At 43.0% G+C, this 26,215-nt stretch overlaps 1 protein-coding gene across 1 annotated transcript in view; it reads left to right on the top strand.

Moving 5' to 3' along the window:
• Positions 1 to 26,215, top strand: part of CASTOR1 (cytosolic arginine sensor for mTORC1 subunit 1) — an 89,128-nt gene that overhangs the window by 37,634 nt on the left and 25,279 nt on the right. The window contains exons 4-5 of the mRNA XM_069760135.1: positions 14,662 to 14,791; positions 16,916 to 17,039. Coding sequence (XP_069616236.1) covers positions 14,662 to 14,791; positions 16,916 to 17,039 — 254 coding nt within the window. The remainder of the gene's footprint in view (positions 1 to 14,661; positions 14,792 to 16,915; positions 17,040 to 26,215) is intronic.

Genomic DNA, 26,215 nt, shown 5'->3' with positions numbered 1-26,215 from the left:
ATTTAAAGGATCAATTGTCAGCCAAAACTTCTAGGGAGTCTATCATCAGTGCTATCCCTTTACTTAAACTAGCCACAGGTTTTCTAGCAGATGCTACGGCAGAATCGGTCAGGTTTTCAGCCAGAGGGCAATCGCTATCTAATGCAGCCCGTAGGGCTATTTGGTTAAAAAGCTGGTCGGGGGATGTTCCTTCTAAGAACAAACTGTTCCATTCCCTTTTCAGGTGGCCGGGTTTTTGGCCCTGTATTAGATGACATTTTGGAAAAAGCTTCTGATGAAAAGGGGTTTCCAGAAGAGAAAAAGAAAAAATTCCAGCCCTTTCGTAGACCCTATTACAGTCAGAGATCAGACTATAGGAAAGGTAAACGGGGGAGATGGAGTTACCAGAAAGGGGGGGAAAATAGGAACCGAAATGGAGATCCAGGTCCCTCAAACCCTAGGTCTGAGTTCCGGAGAAAATGACGCCACCAGGATTGGGGGTCGGTTGTTGAATTACCGGGGGAATGGGAAAAAATTACCTCAAATCCATGGGTCCTTCAGGTTATATCACTGGGTTACAGGATAGAGTTCGTATCTTGTCCCCCAGAAAGATTTTTCATCTCCAACGCCCGTCTCTCTTCAGTCTCACCGATGTGGTCAGACATTCAGGATCTCCTCTGGATGGAGGCAATATCTCCCGTACCTCCTCACCAAATAGGAACAGGTCACTACTCGGGTCTCTTTTCTATAATAAAACCATCAGGAGAATCCCAAACCATTATAAACCTCAGGCCACTAAACAGATGGCTATCGTATAAAAAATTCAAGATGGAGTCCATTCGCTCCACAATCCCCCTATTAGGGAAGGATGTGGTAATGTGCACTTTGGATCTAAAAAGTGCGTATTATCACGTTCCAATTTTTTCGCAACATCAAAAGTATCTAAGATTTGCCATAGAGAAAGACGGTTCAGTCCTCCATTATCAGTTCCGTTGCCTTCCGTTTGGTCTAGCATCGGCTCCAAGAGTTTTTACAAAACTCATCATAGAGATCGTATCTTTTCTAAGGAGACGAGGTATCTTTATAATACCATATCTAGACGATTTCCTGTTAGTGGCAGACTCAGTATCCCAACTCAAGATCGATTCTCAGTTAGTGATCTCCACACTGCAGAAACTAGGTTGGGTGGTGAATTGGAAAAAATCACACTTAACCCCAAGATCAAGGCAACAGTTTCTGGGGGTAATACTAGACTCAGACATCAGGAAGTCTTTTCTTCCGGACAGAAGGCGGTCAGACCTGGTAAAGAAGGTTCGACAGTTTGCAAGAACTCGAGTGACAATAAGAGATGCAATGAATATCCTAGGCCTGATGACAGCCTGTATCCCATGTGTCAGATGGAGCCAATTCCATTCTCGTCAATTGCAAAGAGCGGTTCTAACGACTTGGGACAGAAGACAGTCTTCGTTGGACAGACAGTTTGTCCTATCCTATCGAGTCAGAAAATCCCTACGATGGTGGATGGTGTCAGAGAACCTTCAGGTGGGGGTCCCATGGGTCCAAACCCCAGCAGTCACGGTAACCACGGATGCAAGTCAGCAAGGTTGGGGCGGCCAGGTACTCGGAAGATATTACCAAGGACAATGGAATTCGGAAGAGAGCAACAATTCTTCAAACCACAGAGAGCTACAGGCAGTTTGGAAGGTTCTGTGTGCAGCCCGGTCCCTATTAAAGAACAAACATCTGAAGATCTTATCGGACAACATGACGGCGGTAGCTTTTCTTCGCCATCAAGGGGGCCCGAGACATCCGAAACTGCAACGTCTGGCGGATCACCTCTTCGTATGGGCAGAAAGTTCGGTTCTTTCAGTTTCAGCAGTCCACTTAGAAGGCTCAAAGAATCAGGTTGCGGATTTTCTGAGCAGAGAAAGACTATCACCCATAGAGTGGGAACTGAACAGCAACATTTTCGATACCCTGTGTCAGCGCTGGGGAACCCCGTCCGTGGATCTTTTTGCGACCAGAAGGAATACAAAGATAAAGACCTTCTTCTCCCTAAATCCTCAGGAAAATCCAGCAGGGGTAGATACCCTTTCTCAGTCGTGGAGCTCGGGTCTGCTATATGCCTTTCCCCCTCTCGCATTAGTACCAAGGGTACTCAGGAAAATTTGCGAGGACAGAGCTCGGGTGATTTTGGTGGTCCCTTTCTGGGCCGGAAGGAGCTGGTTTCCCCTTCTGAAGAAGCTGGCAGTGGACAGTCCTTACCATCTTCCAGTCAGGGGGGACTTACTTTCTCAGGGTCCGATCCTCCATCAGAACCCAGGGAAGTTACGGTTAACAGCTTGGATCCTGAGCGGCAGATCCTAAGGGCAAGAGGCCTTTCAGAAGGAGTAATTTCGGTTCTACAAGCAAGTAGGAAACCGGTGACTTCAGCAATATACCTCAGAACCTGGAAAAAATTCTGCAGTTTTTGTGGAGACACAACAATCGATGTTGATCACCCTAACATACCCAAAATTCTTGATTTCCTACAGCAGGGATTTAAGAAGGGGCTCAAACCAAGTACTTTGAGGGTTCAAATTGCAGCCCTCAGTGTATTTTATGACACTTCCCTTGCTGCCCACCCTTGGATCGCTCGGTTCTCTAGAGCGGTCTCGAGGCTGAAGCCTCCAATCAGGAAGTCTGTGCCTCCCTGGGACCTTAATTTAGTCCTTAATGTTTTATGCAAAGAGCCCTTTGATATGAACAGGGATATAAATATCGCTAATCTTTCCCTAAAAGCAGTTTTTTTAGTAGCCATTACATCAGCCAAAAGATTGGGGGAACTTCAGGCCCTTTCCATCCAAAACCCTTATCTACAGATATTTGATGATGGGTTGGTTCTGAGGCTTGACCCAGGGTTTCTTCCCAAAGTAGCCTCTGTGTCAAATATTAACCAAGAGGTCGTTCTTCCATCTTTTTGCCAATCTCCTAAAAATCAAAAAGAAGCCTTCTTCCATAACTTAGATGTCAGGGAGACGGTACTAAAATACTTGGACATGACTAGGGCCTGGAGACAGGATAGTAATCTTTGTCCTATACGGGGGTCCTAATAGGGGAAAGAAAGCATCAAAATCCACTATTGCCAGGTGGATTAGATCCACTATTACCACGGCCTATCAGGTACAGGGAAAAGATCCTCCAGATAGTCTTAAAGCTCATTCATCCAGGGCTATGGCCGTGTCTTGGGCTGAGAAAGGTGGGGCCTCAGTAGATCAGATTTGTAATGCAGCATCATGGTCTAACATTAGCACTTTTTCAAAACGCTACAAATTAGACGTAGTCTCTTCTCAGTTAGCTTTTGGCAGGAAGATGCTTCAAGCGGTAGTCCCACCCTAGAACTAGGAAGTTTCCTTTGGTACTTCTCCATGGTGCTGTCAGGTGGTGACCTGGAAAACGGTAATTAATCTTACCGATAATTGTATTTCCAGGAATCCATCCTGACAGCACGGATAGTTCCCTCCCTAATGTAAATGTGTTATACTTATGTGAAGTAACATTGCTGTTAATCTTGTTATGTTCAAAATAATTTTTCTGTTTGCATCCATCCAGATGTGTTACTTTGGAAAGTCACTGAAGGGTGGAAGGGGGAGGGTCCTTTTAAACTCGTGTTTCCTGTCCCACTGTGTATAAGAAGGATGTCCTCCATGGTGCTGTTAGGATGGATTCCTGGAAATACAATTATCGGTAAGATTAATTACCGTTTTCTGCAGTAATGGGGATAAAAACATAACAGCCATCTTCACAGAATGCAGCCCTTAGTACTGCAGAAGGTGGCTTTTACCTTAATAGGCCTGGGGGGGTGGGGTGTGTGACAGGTTCACTTTAATAGAACTCCTTCCCGTTCCACAAACGATAATCAGACTTTTTCCCTGGATCAACATCCTATCCTAACATACAGTAATTATACTCAGTAAAATGCTTTTCAAGAAAGGCATGTAGGCCCTCTTTGTTTTTTTTTGTTTTTTTTGTAGCATCAAATCCGTCATTACAACATATTTTGCCACCTGATTACGATTATACCTTTTCACTAGATGTAGAGGATGTCCCCTTGTTGTCACAGGCCTAGATGTAAGGAGATCATTAGAAAGATCTGTTCTGTCCCCTTCATATATTTGTCCATTGTAATAACATTGCCCCTAAGCCCTAAAGATACTAACACTCTTGGTTTCTCCATATTTGTGCTATTCTGAATATCTAACACCCGTTTTACTATACAATTAAAGGGAGCCTGTCATGTCCCTCATGGTCTCCAACCCAGCATCATACCCTTATGTGTGAGTAAATTCTTAACCAGCCCTGACTAATGGTTTTCTGTAAAAATTAGGTTTAAAAAAAAAAAAAAAAAAAAGCATTTATATTGTCCTGTTTGCTATTCTAATGAAGGCTTTGACTAGCCGATGGGGCGCTCGTTGCCCCCCGACTAGTCAACATGAAAAAGAGCTATCATGCCCCTGTGGTTGAAGTGTGCTTCTGAAGCTGGGTGTACTCTTCCAGGCTTCAGAAGTGCGTACTGCACATGTCCAGATGTTCAGAAGATGGCTTCCGGACATGTGCAGTGCGCCCCTCTGTAGTCGGGAAGCATACACCTAACTTCAGAGATAGTGACGACGCTGGAATGAGTGGCGTGCATGCGCCAGATTTGCATGAGTGGCAATGACGCCAGCTCCTGCAAATTGTGATCACACCCACAAAGGCGTGATCACATGGAAAGAGCTGACTGGTCTGGGGCAACTACTGCCACATGAACTAGTCAAAGCCCTAATTGGCATAGGAAACAGGGATAATATACTTTTTTTTTTAATTTTTTTTTTTTATCTATTTCTACAGTAAAACATTATACGGGGCTGGTTAGCAGGGAACTTACTCATATGTGAATTCTGCTTGCTTGGAGGGCATGAGGATTTGAGGTTCTCTTTAACTGAGTAAAAGCAGAACCCCCATATAACAAAATTGCAGAATTCCAATCTTGTACTTACATTTATATTCGACTAGGAATCTTCAAAATTTTTCCCATTTTTCAGGTTATTGCATTGTAACGTTAATGGTGTCATTCAAAACTACAACTCATTCTGCAGGGATAAAAAAAGCCATCATATGGCCATTTTTAAGAAAAGTAAAAAAGTGCTAGGTTTTGGAAAGGGAGCAAAACATGAAAGCATAAAATGAAAATCAGCCCATTAATGGGGCTGAAATGTAAAGACAAGCACAACCATTAGAAAACACATGGGGCTGTGAAAATTGAACATTCAGCTAATTTGTGGTGTTGGCACAAGTCCAATTCAAGCCGTTCTCCTACGTGAGGTGAACATTGAAATGTCACCTGCAGCAAGAAAGTGAAAAACTACCTTGACAATCTGACTGGAGTGGAGGTTCAGCTTGTGCACCTCCTCTCTATTCTTTCTGAGACTGCTGAAGATCACAAGAACGTGGTACTGGGCTCAGTTATCTCATCAGACTCCTAGAGAATGAAAGGAGAGGAGGTTCAAAGACATTTATGCTTTACCTCAGCTTGATTCAATGGGGCTCTGTATAACCCCATTCTCAAGATCAGTGGCGATACAGCAGTCAGACCCTTAGTGATCAGGAAGTTAACGTTTTTAAACTTTTTACTGATAAATACATCAAGTTTATATAAAGAAAATCAATATTTTCAGCGTTTGAGTTTTATATTTCAAGACTCCTGCAATTTGCCCTATGTAGCTAGATATCTGCTTCTGGGCCAAATCTGGACTGATGACAACCCATTCTTGTCTAATCAGTGCTTGGAGTTTACCACAAGTCCTGTGTTTTTGTCGATCTGCTTTTTGAGAATTGAGATCTGGAGTTTCCTGGCCATGGACCCAAAATTTCAATGTTTGTTGACCGAGCCACTTATCAGTTTTACCTTATGACATGGTGATCCTTCATGTTGGAAAAAGCATTATTCATCACCAAATTGCTCCTGGATTGTTAGAATCTGCTCTTGGAGATACTTGGATACTATTCTTTATTCATGGCAGTGGTCTTAAGCAATATTGTGAGTGAGCCCTCTCTTGGGCTATAGCAGCCTCACACATGAGTGGTCTGAGGAAGCGTTGATGTTGGTAATACACAGGAGTCATGGTAGTGCTCACCTTTTTTCTTTACCGTCATTCTTCCAGATGTCCCAAATAGTCTGAATAAGGCTTCATCAGAGAAAATAACTTTACTCCCAGTACAGTTACTAGTCTATAGTCTGTCGTTGGTGGTTATTTTATAATTTTTAACCTTTTTGATGTTTTGATCATCCAATAAATGATTGATTACAGGGCTACATCAATGCCCTTGCCTGTAAACTTTTTGTGCAAAGCAATGATTACTGCACATAGTTACATAGTTAGTAAGGCCGAAAAAAGACATTTGTCCATCCAGTTCAGCCTATATTCCATCATAATAAATCCCCAGATCTACGTCCTTCTACAGAACCTAATAATTGTATGATACAATATTATTCTGCTCCAGGAAGACATCCAAGCCTCTCTTGAACCCCTCGACTGAGTTCGCCATCACCACTGCCTCAGGCAAGCAATTCCAGATTCTTACCGCCCTAACAGTAAAGAATCCTCTTCTATGTTGGTGGAAAAACCTTCTCCAGACGCAAAGAATGCCCTCTTGTGCCCGTCACCTTCCTTGGTATAAACAGATCCTCAGCGAGATATTTGTATTGTTCCCTTACATACTTATACATGGTTATTAGATCGCCCCTCAGTCGTCTTTTTTTCTAGACTAAATAATCCTAATTTCGCTAATCTATCTGGGTATTGTAGTTCTCCCATCCCCTTTATTAATTTTGTTGCCCTCCTTTGTACTCTCTAGTTCCATTATATCCTTCCTGAGCACCGGTGCCCAAAACTGAACACAGTACTCCATGTGCAGTCTAACTAGGGATTTGTACAGAGGCAGTATAATGATCTCATCATGTGTATCCAGACCTCTCTTAATGCACCCCATGATCCTGTTTGCCTTGGCAGCTGCTGCCTGGCACTGGCTGCTCCAGGTAAGTTTATCATTGGACAAAAGGCAGGGAGCCAGCACACCGAGGAAATGCAGGACGCACGGATGCAACCAATAAAGTGTTTAACTGGAATGAAGGCATAGACTCCTCTAAAACACCCAGATCCATTCTGCGGTTTTCCAATCGCCGCAAAAAACAGAACAAGCGTTTTGTAAGCTTTAGCTCGAGAGGGGGATTCTGACGATAATGGCTGCAGCACATCGGATGCCTCCCTCAATGAGCTCACAGATACCAGTCCCATTAGACATGTGAATAAGCCAAAAAACACAAAAGGCGCGGTGGGAGGAAGCACAAAGTTTATATGGTGTGCAGACCCGCCGCAGGAAGGGTGCAATGAGATGAATAATAATGTTATAAACTTATCATCTAGATCTTTTACACAAGACCAATTGGAAGTATTGTCTTTTGGTTTAAATTTTGCGCCAGATCAAGACTTTAATCTTTTTACAACAATTTTGGACATCAATAAATTCATTCGGAATCTTACAATTAAAAAACATTTTTTTTTTCAGCCGAACAACAAGAATATTTGTCTGAGGAAAATTATGGTACAACAAATGTTTTTCATTCTTTGGATTTTCATGAACAAATGTCCCTTTTGATTCTGCAGGATTTACAGGATCAGGATACTGAATCCAATAAATTTGGTCAATCGATCTCTAAATTTGGTAACAAAGAACCCCTTTTTTTATCCTTTGCAGTCTCGGGCTGAATGTATGACTAAATTTCAAGAAATAGTGGAGCGAGATCTTAAAACCCTGCAGAATCAAAGGGTTTCAGTTAAACACAATTTATCTATAAACCAGAAACGAGCTATTCAGGAGATAAAAGATATGAATGACATAGTTATAAAAACTAGTGATAAAGGAGGCATAATTGTCATCATGAATTCCTCTGACTATAAAAATGAAATTTTAAAATCTTTAGCGGACACTAATATTTACAAAAAATTTAAATCATTTAAATCTGAAATTGACAAAATTATTGAAGAGGGAATATCTTTGTGGGTCCTGACCATTAAACAGGCTGATTTATTTTTTTTTTTTAAGAGTTTCTCATCGTTATGCCCATTTTTTATATGGGCTTCCTAAAATTCATAAACAAGCCGCTTTTCCACCTATGAGACCCATAGTCTCTAGCGTAGGATCTCTGAATGAATTTCTTGGCCAGTGGCTTGATTCTTTACTACAGCCATTGGTATCCAGGACCCCAGGATATATTAAGGATACCAAAGATATACTGGGTATCGTAACAAAAAAGAAATGGAAATTGGAGTATACTTGGCTAAGTTGCGATGTCGTTTCTTTATATACTTGTATCCCTCACAATGTTGCAATTCAAGCGTTACAATTCCATCTGAACAAGTATAGTTCATATTCAAGTGATCTGATTAATTTTATTTTACAGGTAACTTATTTTCTTTTGACGCATAATTTCTTTTCTTTTGATTCTGAATATTTTTTACAATGCACAGGTGTGGCCATGGGGGCTAAATTTTCACCTTCCCTAGCAAATCTGGTCATGTCTTATTGGGAGTATTCACACCTTTTTGCAGTTTCCAATCCGTTTTCTGCATGTATTCATTGGTATGGCAGATACATCGATGATACGCTGTTTATTTGGCGTGGCGATGTATCTGCCATACAGGACTTTGTAAATTACATTAACGACAACAATTTGAATTTAAAATTCACATATGTTCAGGCTGTGTCCAAAATTTCCTTTTTGGATCTGGAGTTGACAGGTGTTCCTAATGAACTTATTTCCACACGAACTTTTATAAAACCAATGGCAGGTAATGGTTTACTTCACGCTAAAAGTAGTCATCCCAGGCACACAGTTAAGGCAATTCCTGTAGGTGAATTCACGAGATTGAAGCGAAACTGTAACAATAATAATTTATTTAAAGATCTAATCCAATCACGAAACAAATTTGTAAAACGTGGATATCCACATTGGATGCTAGACAGAGCAGCACATATAGTAAATCAGAAAGAGCTATCAAGTCTTATCCCCTCAGATACAGTGGAACAAGCGATAATAAAAAAAAGAAAATTATAAATAGAACTAATATAGGCAACAAACCATACATGTGTCTACAATTTAGTCCACAGTTCAATAAAATCAAAACTATTATTAATAAAGCTTTGCCCATTTTATTTGAAGATCCCACTCTTGCTCAGATTCTGTCTAAGGGATGCAATATAGTAGCCAGAAAAGCGCCTACCTTAGGCAACATAATATCTCCTAATCACTTTTCTTCTGAACATTCAACTAATACTTGGTTGCATTGTATAGGTTGTTATAAATGTAATGTAACTAATTGCACTACGTGCAGACATCTTACCACCGTCAAGTTTTTTGGTACCGGAGGAAATAAAAATCAATACAAAATTCAAACATTTATAAACTGTAATACACGATTTGTAGTCTACAAAATTGATTGTACGATTTGTGACAAATCATATATCGGGTGTACTACTCGGAAATTAAAAAACCGCATATCGGAACACTTGTATGACATCAAATGCACTACAAATAATAGTCGCACCATTTCCTCTGTGGCGAGACCTCCGCGCGGTGGGGGTATTCAGAGCGTTACTTACCAGAGAAGCGTTCTGGATCTTTAATCTAGGTACAAGGTTTCCAGGTGGTTTGAACAAACGAAATGAACTAATGTTTCATTACTAGCAATGTCCCTCCCTCTGTATTTCTTCATTTTCTTTATGTCTTTATTTTTTATTCATTGTGCATTGTTTGTTGTTCATTATCTATTGTATATATCCTTCTGCACATTATTGTTTTGAATTTATTGGTTACATTTTGGAATTTTATTTATTTTTTTTTTTTTTTAGACCTATGTATCACATGACGTTTTTATAGCATTTGATTGGTGCTATATTGTGTATATATACCAGATATGTCATTTAGCAGATCAGCTGTGATAAAGACCGCTTGGTCGAAACGCGTCTACTATGTGTATGATGCCGTCCCAGGAGTCGTCTCCTTATTTTAATATGTTGGATTAAACTTTTATATTTTATTTGTAAGCTGGATCATCTTTTCGTTTTCTTGGATAAGTTTATCATTAACTAGGATCCCCAAGTCCTTCTCCCTGTCAGATTTACCCAGTGGTTTCCCGTTCAGTGTGTAATGGTGATATTGATTCCCTCTTCCCATGTGTATAACCTTACATTTATCATTGTTAAACCTCATCTGCCACCTTTCAGCCCAAGTTTCCAACTTATCCAGATCCATCTGTAGCAGAATACTATCTTCTCTTGTATTAACTGCTTTACATAGTTTTGTATCATCTGCAAATATCGATATTTTACTGTGTAAACCTTCTACCAGATCATTAATGAATATGTTGAAGAGAACAGGTCCCAATACTGACCCCTGCGGTACCCCACTGGTCACAGCGACCCAGTTAGAGACTATACCATTTATAACCACCCTCTGCTTTCTATCACTTAGCCAGTTACTAACCCATTTACACACATTTTCCCCCAGACCAAGCATTCTCATTTTGTGTACCAACCTCTTGTGCGGCACGGTATCAAACGCTTTGGAAAAATCAAGATATACCACGTCCAATGACTCACCGTGGTCCAGCCTATAGCTTACCTCTTCATAAAAACTGATTAGATTGGTTTGACAGGAGCGATTTCTCATAAACCCATGCTGATATGGAGTTAAACAGTTATTCTCATTGAGATAATCCAAAATAACATCCCTCAGAAACCCTTCAAATATTTTACCAACAATAGAGGTTAGACTTACTGGCCTATAATTTCCAGGTTCACTTTTAGAGCCCTTTTTGAATATTGGCACATTTGCTATGCGCCAGTCCTGCGGAACAGACCCCGTCGCTATAGAGTCCCTAAAAATAAGAAATAATGGTTTATCTATTACATTACTTAGTTCTCTTAGTACTCGTGGGTGTATGCCATCCGGACCCGGAGATTTATCTATTTTAATCTTATTTAGCCACTTTCGCACCTCTTCTTGGGTTAGATTGGTGACCTTTAATATAGGGTTTTCATTGTTTCTTGGGATTTCACCTAGCATTTCATTTTCCATGTTATGCAGTCAAATGGTTGACATAACAATACAAAGATTTCGAGCACCAGCTTTATTTTTAAAGAAACCAGCCTGCTAAAAAAAAAAAAGTCCCTCTTTTAGCTTAACCCCTTCACAACATGCGCCGTACTAGTACTGCGCATGCCGTGTCACCCCCTTTGATGTGGGCTCCGGCGGTGAGCCCACATCAAAGTCGCGACATGTCAGCTGTTTTGTACAGCTGACATGTGCGCGCAATAGCGGCGGGTGAAATCGCTATTCACCCGCCGCTATTAACCTGTTAAATGCCGCTGTCAAACACAGACAGCGGCATTTAACTACCGCATCCGGCCGGAAATGACATCGCCGACCCCCGTCACATGATCGGGGGTCGGCGATGCATCAGGAAGGTAACGATAGAGGCCCTTGACCTCTATGGTTACTGATGCAGGCCTGCTGTGAGCGCCCCCCTGTAGTCGGCGCTCACAGCACACCTGCATTTCAGCTACATAGCAGCGATCTGTTGATCGCTGCTATGTAGCAGAGCCGATCAAGTGGTGCCAGCTTCTAGCCTCCCATGGAGGCTATTGAAGCATGGCACAAGTAAAAAAAAAAAAATGTTTTTAAAAATATGAAAAAAATATAATAAAATATAAGTTTAAATCACCCCCCCTTTCGCCCCATCCTAAATAAAACAATAAAAAAAAAATCAAACATACACATATTTGGTATTGTCGTGTTCAGAATCGCCCGATCTATCAATTAAAAAAAAAAGCATTAACCTGATCGCTAAACGGCGTAGCGAGAAAAAAATCAAACGCCAGAATTACGTTTTTTTTGGTCGCCGCGACATTGCATTAAAATGCAATAACGGGCGATCAAAAGAACGTATCTGCGCAAAAATGGTTTCATTAAGAACATCAGCTCGGCACGCAAAAAATAAGCCCTCACCCGACCCCAGATCACGAAAAATGGAGACGCTATGGGTATCGGAAAATGGCCCTTTTTTCTTTTTAGCAAAGTCTGGAATTTTTTTTCATTACTTAGATAAAAAATAACCTAGTCATGTTTGGTGTCTATGAACTTGTAATGACCTAGAGAATCATAATGGTTAGTTTTAGCATTTAGTGAACCTAGCAAAAAAGCCAAACAAAAAAGTGTGGGATTGCACTTTTTTTGCAATTTCACCGCACTTGGAATTTTTTTCCCGTTTTCTAGTAAAAGACATGGTAAAACCAATGGTGTCGTTCAAAAGTACAACTTGTCCTGCAAAAAATAAGCCCTCACATGACCACATTGACGGAAAAATAAAAAAGTTATGGCTCAGGGAAGGAGGGAAGTGAAAAACGAAAACGCAAAAATGAAAAAGGTCCGCGACTTGAAGGGGTTAAATTTTGCATCCCAATGAGCTGAATGTGTAAATATATACCTGAAATGAATAAACTGCTCACACAAATTTATACCATTGAATAAATTGCATAAATACCTGAAAATAAAAAACCATGAACATAAATATATACTAGCGGTAAACAAACTGTATACATAGATATTGGATAGACCTGGGTGGGCCATGTATATGGATTACACCTAAATAAAATGGGAATGGTTGGTGATATCATCTTCCTGTTTGTGGCACATTAGTATATGGGAGGGGGAAAACTGTTCAAGATGGGTAGTGACCATGGTGGCCACTCTGAAGTCAGCCATTTTGGATGCAACTTTATAAATGGCCCACCCTGCAAAACATGCAAACATATGCCAGCAGTGAATAAACGGAATACATAATTATGAACAGTAGCAAATAAACTAAAAATTTACTAGCAGTGAATAAACTTTTTTTTTTTTTTTTCCCTCACTGAAATTTTGCTTATCTGGTGATTATAAACCCTTCCCTTCCCCTCCCGGGTTCCCTTTAGTTCTCTAAATGGCAGATGTGGCCCTGGGTTCACAGGAGTTTCACTCCCACCAATTAAATATTCATGACCCAATCTCATGATGACCCAATCTCATGATGACCCATTTAAGCACATATTCGTTTATCCTGCATGTATTCAACTTGCTCCCAAATATAATCTATTGCTTTCCATTTTCGCCTCTTTTAGGCCTGGGAGAGCAGGATTGTAGTGGTCGTTTTCCTGGGTGGTTGTTCAGTTTATTTTTTGATTCTGAAATCCTCTAGAAGGTTTTATCTATAGATTTCTGAAGCATATTTACCGCTTCAGTGTCGAGTCTTGGCCGCGCTCTGTCTGGGTTGCCATAGACCTCAAACTTCCTGACCTGTACAAAATTGTTCACCCTGACAACCAAGGAAACAATGATTCAACTGTTTCTTTGTGAAGAACATGGCAGAATCTTCTGCTGAAATATGCGGTCTTTGTGCATCTGAAACTGTGGACTGATCCTTGTCACCTACTTTGTTTTTCAGTGTTTCATTCTCACATTTCATACTTGTGGTATGTGCACACGTTGTGGATTCTCTGCGGATCCGCAGCATTTTTTGCAATGCAGATCCGCAATTGACTTACAGTACAATGTAAATCAATGAGGAAAAAATGCTGTGCACACTTTGCGGAAAATCCGCTGCGGTTTAAAAAGTAGCATGTCACTACTTTTTTGTAAATCTGCAGCGTTTTTGTACCAATTCCATTATAAAAAAAAAAAACGCAGCAAAACCACACAACGCTGCGGAACCGCACAAAACGTGACATCCGCAGGTGCGTTTTCTGCCAGGAGAGGCAGAATCCGCACCAGAAATTCCTAAGCCTAATCCGCAACGTGTGCACATAGCCTTATACTGCAATATCAGCACATAATAATGTCCACTTCTGCAATGCATGCTAACAACTTTTACTTCTTTTTAAAAAAAAAAAAAAAAAAAAAAATTTTTATTAAACTTTTTAATTTTTTTTTTTTTAACAAGGGGGGGGGGGGGACACTGGGAAGGGGAGGGAGTTAATAAAAATTAGAACTCGGACAACATTTTTCCAATTGGCAGTGTAACAAAGTTTACAGCATTAAACTGTATTTCTAAACATGTACAATATTGGTTATGGTTAGCAGAAGAAATAAACAAAATAAAATAAAAATGTGTGAATCTGCTGATCATGGTTTGTCCAGAGTTATTTATTTTTTAGCCTTCTTTAACACTCAACCCCTAACTCCTGTTTTCTCTTCTGTAGATGAACGGATGTTGATTCATCAGTTTACAATCTGGAATCTGACCTATTTTCTTTCTATATAAAGCAAATCTTCTGTATTCCCCACGCCTGATGCAATAATTTCCTTTTAAGCTGCTTGTTCCTGTGCTAGTCATACATTCGTAATTTTTTTTTATTGTTTTTAATTCTCTATGGACATGGAAAAAGTTAATATAACCATAACCTTTTTTACTTTGCTGATATGTTATTCTGACTTCTCAAAGGTGTCACAACCTGGACTTGGTGATGCCTCAATCTGTCGCCATACTCTACTCCACTTTTCCTGACTTTGCAATCCCTTTAAGATAAGTGCATTTTATTTAATTGACCCTTTTGCCCCTTTTACAGGTGCGGGAGGATGACCTGCCTCTGGTTATCAAAACTCTTTTAGCAGAACTTACAATTTACAAAGAAGAGAATGGAGAGTTGGTCCGCATGAGTCTTAGCGACGTCTCCGATAACTTGAAGGTCAAGAGCAGTAAGTGACTTGTCACCAAAATGTTGTCCATAATATTTGGACAGTTACCGAAGCTTCGTGACTTGGACTTAATATGGAACAACTTGGATACAACTGAAGTGTAGCCTTTCCGGTTTAAAGGGAACCTGTCACCTGAATTTGGCGGGACTGGTTTTGGGTCATATGGGCGGAGTTTTCGGGTGTTTGATTCACCCTTTCCTTACCCGCTGGCTGCATGCTGGCTGCAATATTGGATTGAAGTTCATTCTCTGTCCTCTATAGTACACGCCTGCACAAGGCAAGATTGCTTTGCGCAGGCGTGTACTATGGAGAACAGAGAATGAACTTCAATCCAATATTGCAGCCAGCATGCAGCCAGCGGGTAAGGAAAGGGTGAATCAAACACCCGAAAACTCCACCCATATGACCCAAAACCAGTCCCGCCAAATTCAGGTGACAGAGTCCCTTTAAGAGTAAAACCTAAAATATCCTGTGCTACGTTTAGGAATTGCAACCATTTTTCTACAAAGCCGCCTCATTTCAGGGGCTCAATATAAGTAATTGGACAAATTAACTTTAACATATATAAGATGTTCATTGTTAATGGTTTTGCAGATAATGACTGCCTGATGTCTGGAAGCCATGGATGTCACCAACTGCTGGGTTTCCTCCTTTGTGATGCTTTACCAGACCTTTACTGCAGCTGCCTTCAGTTGTTGCTTGTTTCTGGGTCTTTCTGCATTAAGTTCTCTTAAAGTGAACCTGTCAGCAGGATTTTGCTATGTGAACTACAGACAGTCATATAGGTTGTTTAAAATGACACCTGGGGTGAAGAAATCAGTCTTGTGGTTCTTGTGTAATCGGTGTTACAAGTTTTCAGTTAATGAGATGCCAATGCTTTGGGCAGAACTGTAGGCAGAATCTTATCTTCCTGCTCTAAGCCAGAGAAAGCAAGGGACGACCTGTCCACAGGCCGCCCCGAAGCACAAACGTGGGAAGGTCTTTGCTTGTTTTCTCTGGCTTATAGCACCAAGATAAGACTGCCTACAGTCCGCCCTGGAGTACGTCATATCATTCGCTCCACCACCCCTTTGTAAAGATCAAAAATTTACACGATTAAAAAAGGTCAATATCTTTTGAACTATATGATGGAGTTAAAAATACTAAGGGGAGAGTAGAAATAAAATGAGCAAAAACTGGTTAGTCTTGACCTGGTGGCAGATCCTATTTATATTACATAAAGTAATTACATTTTGGAGTTTGTCAGAGCGTTGTTGAGCATATATACACCTATAGCATATGTAGAAGTGTGAAGGAAAAAACAAAAAAAAACTAATTATTCAGGTCTATATTTCTCTTTAAAAAACCAAAGTACTCCTTTTGACACTGGATTCTATGCCGGAGATGCCCAATAGTGTGTTCTAATGCAACTGCCTATTCCTATTGTAGTTGCAGTGCTTCACCACTAGATGGAGGTCCAGACCACTTCTTTTCTTCGCATTGGCGATTTCTTTTCTTTCACAGGCACAGGGGCTTTTCCAGACTTAACATATGGGAAAAGTGTGAATCCGGAGTGTTTGTTTTTTGCAATGTACTGTTTCAAATGACATTTGTAGTTGCCTATTTTTGCATCTAGAGAGTAACTACATTTTAAATACGAGAGGGTGCTGATATGTAATTGGCCTATATTAAAAAAAAAAAAAACTAAACCACGACTCCATAGCATCAATTACCAACTTTTACATTTTTGTCCTTTTTGGGGAGATGGAGGGGGGGAGAAATATTGGCATAAACATGTGAAGGTGAGCTATGCAAAAGTTTCTGGTAAAGATGTACACATGTATTGTCCTCTACATGCAGAGCTGAACCATCAGCATGATATACAGAGGGAGATGTAGGGTCTGAGGACAAAGATGCATCTGCCCCCTGGACAGTGCATAGACCCCCTGGGAATAGTCATTGTACCAGAAGATGCTGGATAATGTTAGATCTGAAAACCAAAGCTCAGGTGAAGTGAATTTTTTTTTTTTTTTTTTTTTTTGACATTTCTAGAATGTGCAAATGAAATGTTAGGACATCCTGGCAGGACAAACTGTGACCGAACACTTACATGCTGTCTGTCTAACCTTTCTACTGTCTTTTTAGTGTTTAATGTGAGAGTCCATCCTGTGCAAAGTCCTGCAAACCGATTTTGCATTCTGACATTGGACCGTGACACCCTGCCATCCATCTCTACCATCCTGCTGGATGTCCTCTTCTACTCCCATGAGTGAGTCAATGAAACTACCGTAATTTATTTTAATGAATTAATCTGTATTTTTCAGGGACGGGAAATGCTAATCTGTGCATTACTTGCCATGCACACCCCCTATTGCAGCAGTGCTGCCCGGTTGGTCACTGCTAGGTCTATAGTGGTGACGCCATGTCCAGCTGCATGTGACCGCTGCAGCCAATCTCTTGCTTCAGCAGTCATGTCTCGCTGGCGTGTACTGATGAGACCAGTAATTGGTTGTGGCTTTCATCACTGCAGAACCAGCATGACCAACCAAAGGCTGTGTTTTTGGAATGATGGCGCTTTGAGGAGAGGAGTATTGCTCATTTTCTTACGCTCTATCCATTGCTGTACTTGGCCTCATTATCTGCCTAATTTAGAAGAATGTTCTTTCTGTCACAGACCTTGGCCGTGTAGAAGTAACCTATTACAATGGCGGGTACAATAATCTGTATATAGTTTGTATGAGGATATTATACCATTTGTTAAATAGTCTCTGCAGCAAAATGCGATGCCTCGCTATGTCAGGCTTCTTCCAGATTATTCCTGGATATCACATCTTCACAGGGTGAAATTTGCTACAAAACCCAAGCAACAGAGCATTGTTTAATTGTAACCCTCCAGAATGTAATCAGGGTAACTTGCATCCATGGCACTGTTCTGCATATTTTCATAGTTGGCACATCACACTGACGGCTGAATGGCTTGACGTTTCACCGTCATTGGCAAGTAGCTGCAAATGCGATTGGTTAAAGCCCTCACCAAAAAGCTTACTGGAGTTGTTCAATTATAGACTGTGCAACACCGAGGCCGAAGACGGGAAATGGTACAAGATTTTTAATATTCAGCGGGAGCAGATGAACGAAGGGGGCTCAGCAGCTGAGCCTGACCCATTCCGGCATGCGATGAGTGTGTATGCAGCCATCATCTGCCTCTAGTGGTGCTGTGCCTGTGAAATGCTATGGTCACTGTCAAATATCATTTACAGTGCACTTCATCGCCCCCACATAACAATGACAGCCTGCTGAAGACTCTTGTGCTTGTCAGGGCAGCGCTACTATGAACACCTTTTATAGGAGGTTGTGGCTTGTGCCATGTAGTATAAACTGTCTGACGATTGCAATTTCAAGTCCTCTAACCCCATTTGCTATATAGATCTACTATATAATTGTCTAAGGGTCACTTCATCTGTCTGTCCTTCTGTCTGTCATGGTTGTTCATTGGTCGCAGCCTCTGTCATGGAAATCCAAGTCTCTGTTTGGTCGTGGCAAAACAATCAGCGACGGGCGCAGTCCGGCGGCAACATGGCCGCTCCTTCCTCCCCGCAGTCAGTGCCCGCTCCATACTCTCCTCCAGTCAGCGCTCACACAGGGTTAATGGCAGCATTGACCGTGGTGTAACACACTCGGTTAATGCTGCTATTAACCCTGTGTGACCAACTTTTTACTATTCATGCTGCCTATGCAGCATCAATAGTAAAATGATCTAATGTTAAAAAAATAAATAAATAAATGAATAAAATCGTTATATACTCTCCTTTCCCGCTCCTCGTGACACCCCTGTGACCGCTCCATGTATTGCAGTTTTGCGGTCTCGCAAGACTGCTACATCATCCTCTCGCGAGACTGCAATGAACTCTTCAGACCAGAGCGTGCAAAGAGCGTCGGTAACCGCTTCGATCCGGGGGCGAATAGAGGGTGAGTATATAACTTTTTTTTTTTTTTTTTAACAGGGATATGGTGCCCACATTGCTATATATTGCGTGGGCTGTGCAATATATTATGTGGGCTGTTATGCAGCTGGCCACGCAGTGTGAACAATCAGCGACAGGCGCAGGCCAAATGTATTCTAAAATCTTCATAAATAAACTACATGCATATTCTTACCCGATGCCTTAGAATCGGGCTACCATCTAGTGTATGTGTGTATATATGTACTCATTGAAGGGAACTTCCCCCATCAATGCAGCATACAGTACATACGTCATGTCAATAATGAGATCACGTGACTGAACGCACTGTGCTGTTTCTGACAGCAGGACGCTGGGACTTGTAGCCGTGGGGGGGGGTGTCAAATCCCCCCCCCCCCCTCTCGCAACTATGATCGCTGTGACTGGCTGTTCGATTCTGAACATCCAATCAAAACAATTTCAGTGTTCAGACATTCCTGATCCTTTCCTGACCTGTTCTTGTCCCCAGCTTTTTCCTAACCCCTTGCCCACTCCCCCTTCTGCAACAGAGCACTGAATCAGTACTTGATCGCTTTTTTTTTTTTTTTTTTTTTATTTCACTCTTATTCCTACCCCCACCCCCTGCCCTTCCTATTTTGCACCACCTCTGTGGCTGCGTCCTTCATTTGGAGAGTGCTGGTCAGCGACACATTACTGATGGGCATCCTGTTTTTTTTTTTTTTTTTTTTTTTTTTTTTCCTGTTAAAAAAAACCCAAAAAAATCAAATTAAAATAATTTATAGTGCTACATTAGGGACCTTGTAATCCACAATAAAAATATACTGTAGTGCAGGCTCTTACAAAAGAGTGTCTGTGTAGTAAATCTGCATCAGATAGTTGCAGGCGCTTGGTAATTTGTTTTTCGACATCCTTCCAGGAATTGTAGTTTCATATTTGTAGTGGTATATTTTTGTACTAATTGCACTAAAGTTATTTTCTACTGCATGGATTACGATTAGCATAATTTTTTTTGCGGGCACTCAGTATTTGTTTTTACTGTTCACTGACAGCGGTATTTAACATGTGCTTCTGGCAATTGTGCCGGAAATCTGCCCATCGGTGACCCCGATAGGTTGTCATGACAACCAGAGGTCTCTTGGAGACCTCTATGGTTGTCATTGCCGGCTTGCTGTGAGCGCCACCTAGTGGTCGACGCTCATAGCAAGTGAGTATTTCGGCTACATACAGGTGAACTGATCATCGCTTGTATGTAGCAGACTATCGGGTTATGGCAGCTTCTAGTCTCCCATGGAGGCTATTAACCCCTTTCTGACCTCGGACGGGATAGTACGTCTGAGGTCAGAAGCCCCGCTTTGATGCAGGGCTCCGGCGGTGAGCCCGCATCAAAGCCGGGACATGTCAGCTGTTTTGAACAGCTGACATGTGCCCGTAATAGGCGCGGGCAGAATCGCGATCTGCCCGCACCTATTAACTAGTTAAATGCCGCTGTCAAACGCAGACAGCGGCATTTAACTACCGCATCTGGCCAGGTGGCCGGAAATGACAGCATCACCGACCCCCTCACGTGATCGGAGGTCGGTGATGCGTCTCCATTGTAACCATAGAGGTCCTTGAGACCTCTATGGTTACTGATTGCCGGTAGCTGTGAGCGCCACCCTGTGGTCGACGCTCACAGCACACCTGCAATTCTGCTACATAGCAGCGAACAGCAGATCGCTGCTATGTAGCAGAGGCGATCGCGTTGTGCCTGCTTCTAGCCTCCCATGGAGGCTATTGAAGCATGGCAAAAGTTTTAAAAAAAAATGTGAAAATAAAAAAATATAGTTTAAATCACCCCCCTTTCGCCACAATCAAAATAAATCAATAAAAAAAATCAAATCTACACATTTGGTATCACCGCGTTCAGAATCGTCCGATCTATCAATTAAAAAAAAAGCATTGACCTGATCGCTAAATGGCGTATCGAGAAAAAAAAAATCGCAACGCCAGAACTACGTTTTTTTTTGGTCGCTGCGACATTGCATTAAAATGCAATAACGGGCGATCAAAAGAACGTATCTGCACCAAAATGCTATCATTAAAAACGTCGTCTCGGCACGCAAAAAATAAGCCCTCAACCGACCCCAGATCATGAAAAATGGAGACGCTACGAGTATCGGAAAATGGCGCAAATTTTTTCTATTTTTTTTTTTTAGCAAAGTTTGGAATTTTTTTTTTCTCCAGTCACCTTCCACGACAGCGGTACTGGAGGATGTCTCCCCGCCCTAATGGGGGACAGGAAACACAAAGAGGTTAAATACCCTCCCCTTCCTGCCATCTCCAGTGTTTTTCCTGTCCCCTATTGGGGCATGAAGAGGTCCTGCGGTAGTGCTGCCGTGGCCGGCGATCGGAGCACTCAGGTCTTACCTAGCCGGGCAGCCTGGGTCGGGATGTCTCCTCCCTGCGGCGCTGCTCCCGTCTCCCCACATGGTGCGGACTCGGGACCCTTTCTCCGCTCCTCCCGCGCTCCTTCGGGAGTAAAGCGGAGCGGTGTGGTGCGGCCGGGGTCCCCGCGCGGCTCCCTGGCATTTCCTTCTCTCCTCATGGCCGGAAACAGTGGACGCGCGAACCGGAAGTACCCGAACTTCCGGTTCTCGGCATGTGCGTTCCAGCGGTGGAACGCACGCGCGTCGGACTGCAGTTTCTGTTGGCGGCATAGCGGTCTTTCCCCTACGCCTGGGACCGGGAGGAGGAGCACAACATGGGACGCAACTTCCACGGTATTTAACCCTGGTAGTCACCTCCAGGTAAGGCCCCCTGTCTGACTGACTGGACTACAGTGCTGACTGACCATGGAGGGTGACAGATCTATCTCTGCTTCTGCCGAGCCCTGCGTCCTCCCTCCTACTGTGAGTAGTGGGTTAAGGTCCCTTTATCCCTGTATTCCTTAGGGTGCCATATACTTAGTCCCCATCTCTCTCTTATTTAGGGAGACAACGCCTCTGCCCCTAGGAAGGACAGATCTTCCAAGACAAAATCGGAAGATCGTAAATGTGGTGTTTGTGCATCAAAACTACCTTCTTCTTACAAGAAGAGACTATGCCAGCCCTGCACCGATGAAATAATTCGCTCAGAACAGCCATCCTTGTTTGAGAGCATTAAATCCCTCACTAAACAGGAAGTGCAATCCTCGGTATCGGCCCTTTCCCAGTCTCTGTTACCTCCGCCACCTCCTCCTAAAAAAAGGAAGACGGCGGCGGTTACTTCTGATTCAGATTCTGGTGAAGTTCATTCCTCCGGCTCGGAGGATTTGTGGGAGAATGAGGGCTCCACTTCCACCCCCAGAGAGGAGAGTAAAAAATATTATTTTTCCTCAGAGGACATACAGGAGTTAATCAGTATGGTCAGGGGGACAATGGGTGTTGAGGAGGAGGAGAAGCAATCGGTGCAGGATGAGATGTTCGGTGGGTTGAAACCTAAAAAATTAAAAGGGTTCCCTATACATGAGAATGTACAGAGTCTCATCCTTCATGAATGGGAATCACCTGAAAAAGGTCTTTCTGTTCCCTCTGAACTTAAAAATCGTTTTTCTCTCGATGGAGATGTCTCTCTGTGGGATACCCCTAAGGTAGACATGCAGGTCTCTAGAGTGTCAAAAAACACAACCCTCCCTTTCGAGGATTCTTCCCAACTCAGAGACCCTATGGACCGCAAAATGGAGAGTTTACTAAGAAGATCGTGGGAGACTTCTACCAATCTCCTTAAAACAAACATTGCGTCCACCTGCGTGGCTAGATCCCTATTTCGTTGGCTCCGCACGCTGGAAGACCACCTTACCCAGGGAACATCTAGGGAAATAATCTTAGATTCTCTCCCGCTTCTCCAGAAAGCTACGGGCTTCCTGGCCGATGCTTCGGCAGAATCCGTAAGAGTGGCTGCCAAATCAGCAGTTCTCTCTAACTCAGCCAGAAGAGCTCTATGGCTCAAGTCTTGGAGTGGGGATATAACGTCCAAAACAAAACTGTGCCATTCCCTTTCAGGGCCGCTATCTGTTCGGGCAGGCCCTGGATGATATTCTGGATAAAGCAACGGACAAAAAGAAAGCGCTTCCGGAACAGAGAAATCCGAAGAAACGTTTTTTTCGTCCCTCAAAAGAGCAACCCTTCCAACGGGAATTCAAAGGGAAAGGCAAATCAGGACGCTGGAGCTATCCTAAAGGGGGGAAAGGTAGGAACATCCTGGTTCCCCAGTCCCAGCAGACCCCAGAAAAGCAGTGACTACGCCCAGGGCGTTGGGGGGCGTCTATCGAACTTTATCAACCAGTGGAGGTCCATTTCGTCGAACCAGTGGGTACTCGACACTATTCAGAATGGACTAAAATTAGAGTTCGAGAGCCCTCCCCCTCATCACATGAGGATAACCTCATTACAGAGTCTCAGCCCTCAGGGCGCATTCCTTTCCGGCCTACAGAACTTACTCCAGGAAGGAGTAATTTCCCCAGTACCTCAGCAAGAAATTGGCAGAGGACACTATTCCCATCTGTTTCTGATCAAGAAGCCTTCGGGGAAGCCCCGAATAATAATCAACTTGAAGCCCCTGAATCAAGTAATAACCTACAGAAGGTTCAAGATGGAGTCGGTCAAGACAGCGATCCCTCTGATAGGACAGGACTGGGTGATGGCTACAGTAGATTTGAGGGACGCTTATTACCACGTCCCAATCCATCCAGAATTCCGGAAGTTCCTAAGATTTGCAATATCTCAGGATCGGGAGATAGTACACTATCAGTTCAACTCCCTTCCCTTCGGAATCGCCTCAGCACCCAGAGTCTTTACAAAAATCATGACAGAAGCCATTATATTCATCCGTCTTCAGGGGATCTGCATAGTACCCTATCTAGACGATCTTCTCATTGTCGCTCCCTCAGTCTCCCGCCTCAGTGCCGACTTAACAAGGTCTCTAGAAATCCTAAAATCATTGGTTTGGATCCCAAATCTAGAAAAATCGGACCTTCATCCCTCCAGGAGGAAGAAGTTCCTAGGAGTCCTTCTGGACTCGGAGGCGAGGAGATCCTTTCTGCCCAGAGAACGTCAATTCGATCTGGTACAGAAGATAACGGCATTCAGAACCCTGAAGGCTCCTACTCTACGACATTCCATGTCTGTGCTGGGATCTCTAACATCTTGTATCCAGATGGTACCTTGGGCACAAGCCCACACGAGAATCCTCCAAACCCATGTCCTATCATCCTGGGACGGTCAGCAGAGTTCTCTCTCCAAGAGAGTTTGCCTTCCCAATCATGTCAAGGCATCCCTAGCATGGTGGCTACGGGTTCGAAACCTCCAAAAGGGGGTCAGTTGGGATCAGATCCCACTAAAGACACTAACATCGGATGCCAGTCAAAGGGGATGGGGAGCTATAGTCGAGGGAACCCATTTCCAGGGCACCTGGGGCCCAGACATCAGAGCAAGCTCTTCAAACTTCAGAGAACTGAAAGCAGTAGAAGAAGCATTAAGAGCTGCATCCTCCCTTGTTCAAGGACACCATGTCAGAATATATTCCGACAACATGACCACGGTAGCATACCTTCGTCATCAAGGAGGCACAAGATTCAGGAAACTAAAGACCTTAGCCTCAAACATATTTTTTTCTGGGCAGAGAGACACGTTCTCTCTATCTCAGCAATTCACCTGAAGGGGTCAGCCAATACCCAGGCAGATTTCTTGAGCAGAAGGGATGTGCATCCAGGAGAATGGTGTCTGGACCAGGAGGTCTTTCTCTCCCTGATTTCCAGATGGGGGATCCCAGAGGTGGACCTTTTTGCCAACAGTCAGAATGCCAAGCTGCGAACTTATTTCTCCTTAAATATGACAGACAGAGCACTGGGCATGGATGCGTTCTCTCACCCATGGAGGTTCGACCTTGTTTATGCATTCCCTCTGATCCCATTAATATCGAAAACTCTACAGAAGATCCGATCGGAACGAGTTACGGCGATTTTGATAGCGCCAACATGGCCAGGGAGGAGTTGGTACAGCGCCCTGTTAGACATGGCCCAGGAAGGTCCAGTGTGTCTACCTCAGAAGGAAAATCTTCTTCGTCAGGGTCCATTGCTGCATCCAAACCTTCACAGATTGAATCTTTCAGCATGGCTTCTGAGGCCGAGATACTAAAGGCAAGAGGTCTCTCAGATGGAGTAATTCATACTCTCCAGAACAGTAGAAAACCCATAACAAATGCCATTTATGCCAAAATCTGGAAGAGGTTTTCATCGTGGTATCTTCCAGACATTCCTGATCCATTTCATCCAAATATTGCCAAAATTCTGGACTTCTTGCAAAAGGGTCTAGAGTTGGGTCTTAAGCCGAACACCTTAAAGGTACAAATTTCAGCACTTAGCTCCTATTTCGATCAGGATCTAGCCAAACATCGGTGGATCAGGCGCTTTGTTACTTCAGCAACTAGAATCCGTCCCAGAGTTCTCAACAATACTCCTCCTTGGGACCTTAATCTGGTCCTTAAGAGTCTAAGGGTACCGTCACACTATAACATTTCGATCGCTACGACGGTACGATTCGTGACGTTCCAGCGATATCATTACGATATCGCTGTGTCTGACACGCAGCAGCGATCAGGGATCCTGCTGAGAATCGTACGTCGTAGCAGATCGTATGGAACTTTCTTTCATCGCTGGATCTCCCGCTGTCATCGCTAGATCGGTGTGTGTGACACCGATCTAGCGATGCGATCCAGCGATGCGTTCGCTTGTAACCAGGGTAAACATCGGGTAACTAAGCGCAGGACCGCGCTTAGTTGCCCGATGTTTACCCTGGTTACAAGCGTTAAACTAAAATAAAACAAACAGCACATACTTACATTCTGGTGTCCGTCAGGTCCCTTGCCGTCTGCTTCCCGCACTGTGACTGCCGGCCGTAAAGTGAAAGCAGAGCACAGCGGCTGTGCTTTCACTTTCACTTTACGGCCGGCAGTCTGCGAGTGCGGGAAGCAGACTGCAAGGGACCTGACGGACACCAGAATGTAAGTATGTGCTGTTTGTTTTTTTTTTAGTTTAACGCTTGTAACCAGGGTAAACATCGGGTAACTAAGCGCGGTCCTGCGCTTAGTTACCCGATGTTTACCCTGGTTACCCAGGGACCTCGGCATCGTTGGTCGCTGGAGAGCTGTCTGTGTGACAGCTCCCCAGCGACCACACTACGATTTACCTACGATCACGGCCAGGTCATATCGCTGGTCGTGATCGTTGGTAAATCGTATAGTGTGACGGTACCCTAACTCGAGATCCTTTTGAGCCTTTATCTCATATTTCATTAAAGGTTCTTACCCTAAAAACGGTCTTTTTAGTGGCTATTACCTCGGCCAGACGGATAGAACTGCATGCCCTATCCATACAAGAGCCTTACTTAAGGGTAACATCTGATAGTATAATCCTGCGTCTAGATCCTACCTTCCTACCTAAAGTAACATCAGACTTTCATAGAGGTCT

Source organism: Ranitomeya imitator, chromosome 1 (assembly GCF_032444005.1).
Source record: "Ranitomeya imitator isolate aRanImi1 chromosome 1, aRanImi1.pri, whole genome shotgun sequence".
In the NCBI taxonomy this organism is placed as follows: Eukaryota; Metazoa; Chordata; class Amphibia; order Anura; family Dendrobatidae; genus Ranitomeya; species Ranitomeya imitator.
Note: the sequence above shows the minus strand (reverse complement) of the source record. Positions and strands in the feature narration are given on the sequence as shown.